The 12,104-nt window shown below is 39.7% G+C and overlaps 3 protein-coding genes and 2 long non-coding RNA genes across 5 annotated transcripts; 3 read left to right on the top strand and 2 right to left on the bottom strand.

The window, feature by feature from the left end:
- Positions 3,030–3,749, top strand: LOC107632770 (protein FAR1-RELATED SEQUENCE 5-like). The gene has a single exon (XM_016336428.1). The coding sequence runs from the start codon at positions 3,030–3,032 to the stop codon at positions 3,747–3,749; it is 720 nt and encodes a 239-aa protein (XP_016191914.1).
- Positions 3,746–4,210, top strand: LOC107632771 (protein FAR-RED IMPAIRED RESPONSE 1-like). The gene is made up of 2 exons (XM_016336429.1): positions 3,746–4,060; positions 4,103–4,210. The coding sequence occupies exons 1-2, from the start codon at positions 3,746–3,748 to the stop codon at positions 4,208–4,210; spliced, it is 423 nt and encodes a 140-aa protein (XP_016191915.1).
- LOC107632772 (protein FAR1-RELATED SEQUENCE 5-like) lies at positions 4,314–5,153 on the top strand. Its single transcript, XM_016336430.1, has one exon. The coding sequence runs from the start codon at positions 4,314–4,316 to the stop codon at positions 5,151–5,153; it is 840 nt and encodes a 279-aa protein (XP_016191916.1).
- LOC107634314 lies at positions 7,399–8,898 on the bottom strand. The gene is made up of 5 exons (XR_002359110.1): positions 8,826–8,898; positions 8,569–8,706; positions 8,356–8,480; positions 8,184–8,254; positions 7,399–8,031 (listed from the first exon to the last, which is right to left on the bottom strand). It is a non-coding gene; the product is annotated as an uncharacterized LOC107634314 (long non-coding RNA).
- On the bottom strand, positions 10,308–11,627 carry LOC107634315. The gene is made up of 3 exons (XR_001618839.2): positions 11,234–11,627; positions 10,630–10,713; positions 10,308–10,502 (listed from the first exon to the last, which is right to left on the bottom strand). It is a non-coding gene; the product is annotated as an uncharacterized LOC107634315 (long non-coding RNA).

The raw sequence follows: 12,104 nt of genomic DNA, 5'->3' as shown, positions 1-12,104 counted from the left end.
TAACGTTCTCGAACCCACATTTTCACTAAACGTTTAACACCACTAACGTCCTAACTAACTTCCATGCCTAACTCACACTCTCTCTGCAAGCAAAGCTAAGCCCATTGAAGACTGTAACTGCTTCAACTAAAGATCCAAAGGCCCATATCCAAGACTTGAAGAGCCAACTAGAAGATCAGAAGAGTAGTATATATAGGAGTAGTTTTGAACTAGTAAAAAAGCTTGGCATTTGTGGAGAACTACATTCTGTATATTTTACTTTCTCTGCAACTTCTAGATTTAATTTCAGAATGTACTTTTCATTTTCGTCTTCCATTTCTAGAGCTATGAACAACTAAACCCCTTTTCATTGGGTTAGGGAGCTCTGTTGTAATTTGATGGATCAATAATAGTTTTCATTATTCTTCTTCTTTCTTTTCTCTTGATTTTACTAGAAAGCTTTCAATCTTCATCCAATTGGGTAGTTGTCTTGGAAAAGAAGCTATTCATACTTGGATCTCTTCGGAACCTTGGAAGAGGAATGAAGAGATCATGCTAGAAATGCTTTCTCATGTTGGACCAAATTGGGGTTTGGATGGATAGTGACATATAATCCTACCAATACTTTGATTTGGAAATGCATGTGGTATAATCAGTGACCATACTTCATCTCTTCTCATGAGCAATTAAATCAAGGAATTGGGCAATTGTTCAAGTTTAGAGAGATTGGGTTGCCAAGGAATTGGAATCCAATCACTTAAGATTGCCAAGGAGATCAATGAATGCATTGATTGAGGAAGAGATGAGAATGAACTTGATCCGGAGAATACAACATCTCCTAAGCCCAATGAATTCCCCATTTCTGATCTTACCCATTCTCTTTATTATCTGCCATTTACTTTTATGCTCATATTCCCAAATCCCCATTTAAGATTCTGCAGTTTACCTTCTGCCCTTTACATTCTGTCATTTATTTCCAGTATTTACATTTTCTGCTATTTACTTTCCCGCCATTTAATTTTCTGTAATTACTCAACTCAAATTTCTGCTTCGCTCAACTAGAACATTCCTCTAATTAAAGTTTCTTGACCAATCAATCCCTGTGGGATTCGACCTCACTCTATTGTGAGTTTTTACTTGACGACAATTCGGTATACTTGCCGAAGGAAATTTTGTTGAGAGACAAGTTTCTGTGCATCAGGGATGGGCGCATGAGTGTGAGTAGTGTGAATGGTTTGGGTTTGGTGTTTTGGTTGGTGGGTTTATCTTTGGAAGCATGAAGTCTTTATCTAAAAATAAAGATGAAGTTGATTGTTTGACACTGTAATTTCGTCATAATGATAATGGCAGCATATGATGTTTCTTAGTAACTGTGTTGCGTAGCCTTAGGTGGCGGTACTTGAGGATAGTTTTTGTTTATGGATTATTGAGTTGGGATTGAAGTTGCTTATGTAAGGTTCTTTGTAGTGTGAGTGTGGAAGAGGGTGATTTTTTTAGTTTATGTTTGGCACCTTTAAGTTGGGAGTCTCGGCAGTGGTGTTACTTACGTGGTATGTCGATGTTCTTCTTTGCGGTCGGATACTGACAATATGCTTTGTGGGTTTGCTGCAGTTTTGGTGAAGCGTTTTATGAGTAATAGATTTCTTGGAGAAGTTGTATTAGCAGAGGCAGAGCGGTTTTATGTTGCAATGTCTTCTTGTAGCAGAACGATCCCTGGATTGGATGCTTGTGGGGAAGAGAATTTTGATGGCTTCAGGGATACCGGAGATATCGATGCAACGGTACGAATGGGATTGGTGTATATTTTACTGGGTTTTCCTTGAGTTGTAATTTAACATTGTGAGCGGCAACCGTAACTAATGAGCCTTTGTCTGTGCAGGAATCACTGCTGGACATTGGGATGAAAACAGAGGAAGAAGAGTTGGGGGAAGAATCACCCAATGAAGAGCACTGTGAGCAGAACAGCAATGCTGAACATGTAGTGTTTGGTCGTGCACATATATTGGAGATGGAGTTCGCTAACCCGGATGAAGTGTGTCGTTTTTATGAGCAATATAGTCGAGCAAAGGGTTTTGGCATGCGACAAGGGAAGAAACTGAAGAATAGAAATGGTGAAATCGTGCGATACACGTATTTGTGCAACAGAGAAGGATTTAGAGATAGAACAGAGGAAGGGGAAGAATCACCCAATGAAGAGCACTGTGAGCAGAACAGCAATGCTGAACATGTAGTGTTTGGTCGTGCACATATATTGGAGATGGAGTTCGCTAACCCGGATGAAGTGTGTCGTTTTTATGAGCAATATGAGCAATATAGTGGTTTTGGCATGCGACAAGGGAAGAAACTGAAGAATAGAAATGGTGAAATCGTGCGATACACGTATTTGTGCAACAGAGAAGGATTTAGAGATAGAAAATGGCTTGAGATGCAGGATTGGAAGAGGGAGCACAAGGTTTTTACCTGCTGTGGATGTCAGGTAGAGATGAGGATAAAGCAAAAAGCTGAAAGTAGCAATTGGTATGTGTGTCGTTTTGTTGATGAGCATAACCACGACCTTCTCCTGGCAAAGTTTGTGTCATACCTGCCAGCATATAGGAAATTATCAGATGTTGATAGAGCCCACATGGACAGTTTAAGGCAGGTTGGAATTTCAATTCCCAAAATTTACGAGTCTATTACTGCTCAGGCTGGGGGTTTTAACCTAGTTACGTTCACAAAGAGAGATATGTATAATGTGGTTAGGCGGCAACGTGCAATGCAAAGCAGCGATGTGAATGCCGTGTTACGGTATTTCAATGTTTGTGCCAGGAGAGATGGTAATATGTATTAGCGGTACCAGGTTGGGACTGAGCAAAATATGTGTGATCTGTTTTGGAGCGACGGGCGTAGTCAGGATGATTACAAGATATTTGGTGATGTTTTGGCATTTGATGCAACTTACGGGTGAAACAAGTACAATCTGCCGGTGATAGTGTTCTTCGGGGTGAACCACCATAACCAAACCTGTGTCTTTGGCACAGCCATGGTGTCTTTGGAAACACAAGCGTCGTATGTGTGGTGTTGAGCAAGTTTTTAGAGTGCATGGGGGGAAAGCACCTAAGGCAGTCATCACTGATGGGGATAGGTCAATGCGGTTTGCCATTCAGGAAGTGTTTCCAGAAGCTCATCACAGGCTATGTGCGTGGCACCTATTAAAAAATGCAACTATGAATGTGTGCAAGCCTCGATTCATAACTCTGCTTAGAAATTACATGCTTGCCGACGTGGAGGTGGAGGAGTTTGTGAGGCAATGGGAGGCAATGATGGATGAGTGTCTTGTCAGGGAAGTAGAGTGGGTAAAGGATTTATACACGAAGAAGATGGCATGGGCTACCGCTTACATACGCAGGTTCTTTTATGCTGGCCTGAGGACGACATCACAATGTGAGTCACTGCATGCAAAGATGGGGAGGTTTGTGGAGAGGCGATACAGAATATTGGATTTCGTGACGAACTTCCAACGGTGTGTTGATTTCTTGATAGATAATGAGGAAGAGCTTGACTTCAGGTCATTGTATGGGAGCCCGATTCTTCAAACTCAGTTCCCGGGGCTAGAGAAGTCTGGTGCATTGAACTACACGAGGGAAATATTTTTGCGTTTTAGAGAGGCGCTAAAAAGAAATGTTCGGGTTAGTATCGTGGAGTGCAACAAATTGGAGGATCGGAGAGTTTATGTGACACGAAGAGGGAGCACAAGGTTGTTACCCGCTGTGGATGTCAAGCAGAGATGAGGATAAAGCGAAAAGCCGAAAGCAACAATTGGTATGTGTGTCGTTTTGTTGATGAGCATAACCACGACCTTCTCCCGGCAAAGTTTGTGTCATACCTGCCAGCATATAGGAAATTATCAGATGTTGATAGAGCCCACATGGACAGTTTAAGGCAGGTTGGAATTTCAATTCCCAAAATTTACGAGTCTATTACTGCTCAGGCTGGGGGTTTTAACCTAGTTACGTTCACAAAGAGAGATATGTATAATGTGGTTAGGCGGCAACGTGCAATGCAAAGCAGCGATGTGAATGCCGTGTTACGGTATTTCAATGTTTGTGCCAGGAGAGATGGTAATATGTATTAGCGGTACCAGGTTGGGACTGAGCAAAATATGTGTGATCTGTTTTGGAGCGACGGGCGTAGTCAGGATGATTACAAGATATTTGGTGATGTTTTGGCATTTGATGCAACTTACGGGTGAAACAAGTACAATCTGCCGGTGATAGTGTTCTTCGGGGTGAACCACCATAACCAAACCTGTGTCTTTGGCACAGCCATGGTGTCTTTGGAAACACAAGCGTCGTATGTGTGGTGTTGAGCAAGTTTTTAGAGTGCATGGGGGGAAAGCACCTAAGGCAGTCATCACTGATGGGGATAGGTCAATGCGGTTTGCCATTCAGGAAGTGTTTCCAGAAGCTCATCACAGGCTATGTGCGTGGCACCTATTAAAAAATGCAACTATGAATGTGTGCAAGCCTCGATTCATAACTCTGCTTAGAAATTACATGCTTGCCGACGTGGAGGTGGAGGAGTTTGTGAGGCAATGGGAGGCAATGATGGATGAGTGTCTTGTCAGGGAAGTAGAGTGGGTAAAGGATTTATACACGAAGAAGATGGCATGGGCTACCGCTTACATACGCAGGTTCTTTTATGCTGGCCTGAGGACGACATCACAATGTGAGTCACTGCATGCAAAGATGGGGAGGTTTGTGGAGAGGCGATACAGAATATTGGATTTCGTGACGAACTTCCAACGGTGTGTTGATTTCTTGATAGATAATGAGGAAGAGCTTGACTTCAGGTCATTGTATGGGAGCCCGATTCTTCAAACTCAGTTCCCGGGGCTAGAGAAGTCTGGTGCATTGAACTACACGAGGGAAATATTTTTGCGTTTTAGAGAGGCGCTAAAAAGAAATGTTCGGGTTAGTATCGTGGAGTGCAACAAATTGGAGGATCGGAGAGTTTATGTGACACAAAAGTATCGCAGGCCGCTATTCAGGTGGACTGTTGGCCACCACTTTGGGACAGATTCCTTTTTTTGCAGTTGTATGAGGATGGAGTCGTTCAGACTACCTTGCGTCCACATACTTGCAGTGTTGGTTCAGTTAGACATAGGTTCTCTTCCAGAAAGCCTGGTGTTGTAACGCTGGTCGAAGATGGCCAAAGTTGAGCTCGAGGGCCCTTCCATCATGAATGAAGAGGGTGAAGCGAATGAGGTATATAGGAGCTGCATGGGTGCTTTCCTACAACATTTTAAGCGGTTGGCAAGAGTTGCGTGTATGCGAGAGAATAATTTCAAGAGTTGCTTGGATAGGATAGTTGAGGAAACTAATGTGTTGGAAATGAAGAATGGTGTTGGGACCGCTGCCAATGGACTGCCGCTGGTGCCCAAGATGGAGTAGGTGATCCTGTTGCGGTTCAGACTAAGGGAACTGGGCATGCACAAGAGTCTTTTGGTTGTAGGGGAATAAAGAGGTGCAAGTGCAGCAACTGTGGAGTAGTAGGCCATCGTCGAACCCGTTGCCCGAGTGGTCCGTGCAGCCAGCCGTTGTGTACCCAGGACCTCGCTGAAGCCGCTGTACCCCGGGATGATTCACAGAGTCGTGGCACAGTACATATGAATAAATGAATTTTCTACCTGCAAAAGTTTGTGTGTTAAGTTGTGATGTATGCAAGTGAAAGGGCTTTTGCCTCTATGATGCGGGTTGTCACATGTTGGGGTGTAATAGGAAATTTACATGGGTGCTAATGTTGTATAGCCTCTGATTTAATAATTAGTTGCAAAAAACTTAGTTGAGTTTTTTGTGCGATTAAATTACAAAATCAGTTGAAAAGGTTTGTGTTCACCTGGCAAATCTGACTTTCTTGATGAATTAATCAGGGGGTTTGTCAAATAACTAAATGAGATTGACTCGTTTGACATGCTTGTACTAATGTTGAGATTTATTGATGAAGTTTGCAAAATGTTTGCAAAATCCACGTAGGTGATATGAGATAGCCTTTAGAATAAACATGTTCTCTAACAGATTATGCACGAACATGTTAGGGTCTCCAAGCCTAAACCTTTTTGTTCCACATAGTGTGCATTGTATGCATTCAATCAATATGATTCAAAAAGTTTGAGTTATGCTTCTTCCTAGCATTGTATTCTTTAGATTAATTAAGAATTGATTGAAATAGAGGTAATAACATATTTTGTGTACTTTTTCATCCTTCAAAGTGTCCTATAATGAAATTATTTTGTACCTTCTTTGTTACATAAAAAAATTCAGTCAAGGAAATGAATTGTTGGAATACATCAATTTTTAGTGTATCACTTTATCCAAGTTGAGAGTTAGTTTGAACTGGAACTAGTGCAGGTTTTGGATTTCAAGCTTAAAACCATAAACAAAAGTCAGCAATTGACTCCAATGAATGGTCGTCACAAAAATCTATACAAGTCAAAATCTAGAAATCTTGTTTAAAAGGTGAAATGCCTTTTTTTAATAACAAAAGAAGATATTCTAAATTTGACTTGTAGTAGATGAAATTGTCTGGGAATGAAAAATTTTGTAGTCAACTTAAGATTTTTCATGTCAGATACATTCACCAAGCAACCTGCTGAAAAATTATTAGTTTCAATGAATTGTGATAGATTTCTGACTCCTCACACAAACATGTTAGTGAAGATACTAACACTGTATAATTTTGAATAATTTAGTCAAATATATCACTTTGCATAATAAAATTTAGATATTATCTTTATATAAAACCATATTTACACGTATGACATGCATGTCCTAATGTTGAGATTTATTAATGAAGTGTCTTTGATTTGCATGTCTTTGTTAGGTGTCCGGCAACGACAACCAAAGCAAGAGTGGTAGGAAGACTGTGCATGTAAGTTCAACCCCTTTGCACGATCCGTGATGTGTAACATGACAAGTGCATGTGGTTGCGGTTTAGGCTATTATAGTCTGTGTGGCCAGCAATTAGTTGAGTCGGGATCGGTATTTGTCATTTTGTTTGTAGTTATTGTAAGTAGCATGATGAGTAAAGTGAGGGACTATGGGATGAACTGATATTGTGGACTATTTGTAACACCTAAACTACTTGAAATCCATCATGATTAATGTCGTATGGATGAAACTTGTCCCACATTTCAATTTTGTTTAGAGACAGCCTATATTGCTTAAAGAATTTTGACCCAACGATTAGAGGGGTAGTAAATAAAACACAACAATCAATTTTCCAGGGTCTTTACTATATACGCATGTGTAGTTTTAAGACCTTTAAAAGAATGTTTTGTTCTGAATCTGTTGTAAGTGTTCAACATTGAATTTACTAGAAAGGTGATTCACTTTGCAGTTATAAAGAGACATTTAGGCAATAGATGTGTAACAATTTAGATGAGGGTTGGGGGTTTGAGCCCCTCTTCCTGTAGTTAAAAGTACTATTATAAAAAAGAATTCATGGCAAAGTACTACATAGGAAGATTGGATACACAGATCAGTAAAACGTGAAGAAATCTTCAGCATTGTACCTCCAAAAGGTGTAACTAGATGTAGCCTTATATATATTAAACAGAAACATTCAGCAAAGGGGAGAGGTTGTCTGTGCTCCCTAGCTAAGGCAACTAAAATTAGGCCACTCACTGGGAACATGGGTGGCCATGGTTTAGTTGCTCCAAAAAGGCATATTAAAGTTGTCATGACAATTTAAAATGCACCACATTGAGTTCATTGCATGCATGCTTACTTACTACTACATATGTAACCCAAAAAAATACAACCACTTCTCCCAATAACCTACACAATGACAAATCACTGAATCACAAAAGCAGAGCACGCCATTTGGTTCAAAAGTATTTACAACAATATGAATCCATCAGATGCCTTCATTGTTGACGGACTCCTTGTCATGGGAAGATGTGATTCCTTGCCAAACAACTTCTACCTTGCTCTCAACGAAAGCACGGTACCGGTTGATGTCAGACTACACAATGTGTAACGCAACTCTCATTTGCACTTCATCAGAGTTCCCCTGTAACAGTTCCATAAAAGATGTTGGTTACGAATACAATAGCAGGGAACAAGTATTGGCTAGAATGTACTGGCAAAGGTATTATGAAGGCAGTCATGTTACAACATGGACTAAGTAAATAAGGAAGTAGAAGAGGATCCTGGTTAGCATACGATGTGGCAGAATATTTTTGTAGAGAAGCCCCCTTTGTGTTGTAGCCATGATAAGCACCATAGGCCGGACTCTGCACTATATAATTCTGGTTAGCATCATGGATTTTGATGAAACTATGTAAATTCAGGTTAAAAAATATTCAGTTTTTTAAAGAAGTTGAAAAGGAAGAACCTCTGCAGGTCTTTCGGCAGACCCTCCGGGTAGATGTAGTTCCCCCAATTTGAGGGGTCAGGGGATGTGTGGCAGAAGTTAACGATGTTCCTACTGTGGATGAACATGTTCTATAAAGCATGCCGCTTGAGAAAAAAATGTTAAGTCATCAACGCTGCTGGATGAAATGAAAATTGTGACAACTAAAACACGAGTAGGTTAAACATTTCTCACAATTTTGTTCATGTTTGATTCCCTTCGCACAATGGATTTTGGAGACCTACTGACGTCTAAAGCATATATTTTTGAGGCCTTAACATCCAACAACATCACGTACCAAGCGTCTACGGGTTCCCAAATTGGCACAAATACCTGCAACAAATAGGTGTGAAAGGCAGCGAAACAACAGGCAGCATCGGTTAGCCACTAATAAACACGTTTCTGCTCTCAAGTGGTGATGAGAAGACTGTTATAATAAACAACACGCTTACATGTTCCAAGTCGTTGGTCTTGGGTATCCAGCGCCCTTCGTACTTCTGTTGTATTTCTGAGATTGGAGCATCGCAAAGCACAGTGATAAGAGAATTATTGTCGGTCTAGAATTTTCTCAATAGAAATAAGAACTTCGCTGTAAGCATAGTTCTAAACCAACTAATAGCTCTCAATCAAATTTTAATTGTTGGTTGTCACAAGTACAAACCCCAATAAGAATTAACCGAATTATTTAAACCTCAGGTCGTCTCACAAGGAATTGCAATGAAGTGATCAATTATTGGCTATGAAGAACAAGGGGGTTTGATTTTTATAATTAGCAAGAAAAGTAAACAATAAGAAAGTAAATGATAAGAACTAATAAAACAAAGGAAAACGACTCTTGGCTAGACATAGGAATTGAGATCACCATCCTTGTCTACAAACCATATATTGACAATTATGAGGAACCGAGCTCATTTATTTTACTTCTATGCTTGAAGTATATCAAATGGCTTGATCAACATCAATCCATAAGTCCTAACCTAGCTACTAATTGACTTAGTAGTAGGCTAGTGTTAATGGTTATCAAATTGACCACATAGGGTTCTCAAATCACCAATTCAATGAGACCCAATGACTCAAGGTCACTCAATTTCCTTAGCCTAGGCCAAGAGTAAAGAAAATTACTCAAAAACTAGAGGAAACATTCTATCAAACACCTAGAGTGAAATAAAAGTAAACATCACCAAATGCAAGAATTAAAGAAATCCATAACTAACATAAGCAAGAAATTAACAATAACAATGAAGATAAACATGGAAGAGACATGAAAACATAAAATTGAAGTAAATGAAAACCAAATCCAACAAGAATTCATCAACATCAAAATAGGCAACAAAATAAAGGGAATAACAAGTAAAACTAAGGAAGCAATGATGTAGAAACAAGAAATTGTAAAGAAAACAAGATAAGAACAAGAAATTAAACCTAGATCTAAGATGCAATTGACCTAAGAACCCTAATTCTAGAGAGAAGAGGGAGCTTCTCTCTAGAAAACTAAACTACATGATGCTATCCTACAACTAAGTGCTCCCCCTTGCCCAAGCTTGAATTCTACATGAAATAGTCTCTAGAATCAGTTGGATTTGGGCCTGGAAAGCTCAGAAATCGCCCCCAGCGACTTCACTTTAATGAGGTCACGTGCAAACTGCGATGCGTACGCATGGATCACGCATACGCGTCACTTGGCAATTTACGTCCCACGCGTGCGCGTCTGTCATACGTGCGCGTCGATGTATATGCACTCCAAATCCTTGTTTTTTCATGAATTCTCCACTTTGCATACTTTTCTCTTCACTCCTTTGATCCATTCCTAGCTCTTTTCAACCTGAATTCACTAACAAACACATCAAGGTATCTAGTGAAATCAAAGGTGAATTAAAAGTAGCAAATTAAAGGCCTAAAAAGCATGTTTTCACACTTAAGCACAAATTTAAGGAGAATTACAAAACCATGCTATTTCATTGAATAAATGTGAGAAAAGTTGATAAAATCCCCCAAATTAAGCACAAGATAAACCACAAAATTGGGGTTTATCACACAGCAGCGGCAAAGTCATATGGAAAATACCAACTCCTAGGGGCCTTGTTTCCTACAGCTCTCAGTGATGCAATCATGGACGAGGTATTGATGAGCTATACAAAATGAAGAGATATCAGAATTGATAACCTCGTTACTTTTCCCAGAATAAAATTGCGTGTTATTTGGCTACGTTAGACGTGTGTGTGCGCGAAGATGTGTGCAGCAAGTAGTGGAACTCACATCTGGGTGGGGTGTGTATGGGGGGCCAAAGAGATGAATACCCCCCTAACAATCTCAAAGCCTCCTAGCTCGAACAACACCTCCCTGCAATGGACGTTAGTAATGTTAGAAACGAAAATTTAAATATCAGGATCCGCTACGTAAACATGAACTGAATGCTTAATTACCAACACAATGAAAAAACGGACGTAACCTACTGTTGAATCAACCACTTCATACTTTGGTTATACCCAAACACGATAACAACACACATGCTACATGTATTACCAATCGATTCAAGAATTCCATAGCAATTTAACAGACCACATCAAACCGGATCAACGAAATTAACGGAAGCTACTGGTATTACAAAACAATGCAAAAATTCAAAAGCAACTCAATAAACCAAATTAACCACTCCCATGTTTATCTAACCACCTCCTCCGCCTATCAACTTTTGAATTCACCCAAACAGCACATAAAATTATGGCCACTCATGAAAATTAGAAGCTCAGTAGAAATTGGACATTTTTTATTCAAGACACAAAGCAAACCAATTCAACACATGCAGCCACTTAACACTAACTTAACATTTCAGTTAATACCTAACGAATTTGTTCCTTACCCGGTCATAAACCAATCAACATAAAAATTGACTCCAGCAACACCACAAATTTCGAGAAATCAAAGGTGGAAAATGAAAGCTATTTCCTAACAGAAGGCAAGGTGTTGGGGAGGAGGAGCAGTGGAACACACCCCGAAGGCTGGAAAATGAAAAGTATTTCCTAAGAGAGTGGGGGTGGCTTACATTGTGGCACATCAGTTCCGGCGTGGGGGTGAATGACAAAAGGAGGGGGAGACTCTCTCATGTTCTGAGCTCTCAAGGGACAAGGGAATGGGGGACACACGGTGAGCTGGAGATTGGCTTTCATTAGAGGATTAGATGATGGGCGGTCTAGATAGTGAACAGGTTCTTTTTTAAATGCAGTGAGCAAGTGTATGAACGGGGTTGGCAATTTTCTTTTTTTTTTTAATGTATGATTCATGTGAAAAAAGTTGGGCACTTTTGTGGGCTTGTTGAAGCAGGCCTTACAACACGTTCTATTTAAGGAAAAAGGCCTTTTAGCTAGCTCTGTTAGTTACTTGTACTTATAATCCTATTATTCTTATTTCTTAGGCAATGAATGTGTAACCCAGCGATGAATAATTCTTCAACATATTTACATTTTCATGGACAAAGTCATTTGTGTCACAAACTCCTAATCATTCACAAATAACAGCACTCCTCATGTGAATCCATACAATTCCAATCGTACAGTAAGAAAAAGCTCTCTAATAATGGTTACAAGATAATGACGGTAATATATTAACAAATACCTCTCTAATAATAATGATCACAATAACAATAATAGTAATAATCACAAGAGAGTCTAAATATTTTATTAGATTCTATAGCAATCATCGGAACAATGAAATCTAATAAGTAATAACGCTAA

The sequence above is a fragment of the Arachis ipaensis genome, chromosome B03 (assembly GCF_000816755.2).
Source record: "Arachis ipaensis cultivar K30076 chromosome B03, Araip1.1, whole genome shotgun sequence".
Lineage (NCBI taxonomy): Eukaryota > Viridiplantae > Streptophyta > Magnoliopsida > Fabales > Fabaceae > Arachis > Arachis ipaensis.
Note: the sequence above shows the minus strand (reverse complement) of the source record. Positions and strands in the feature narration are given on the sequence as shown.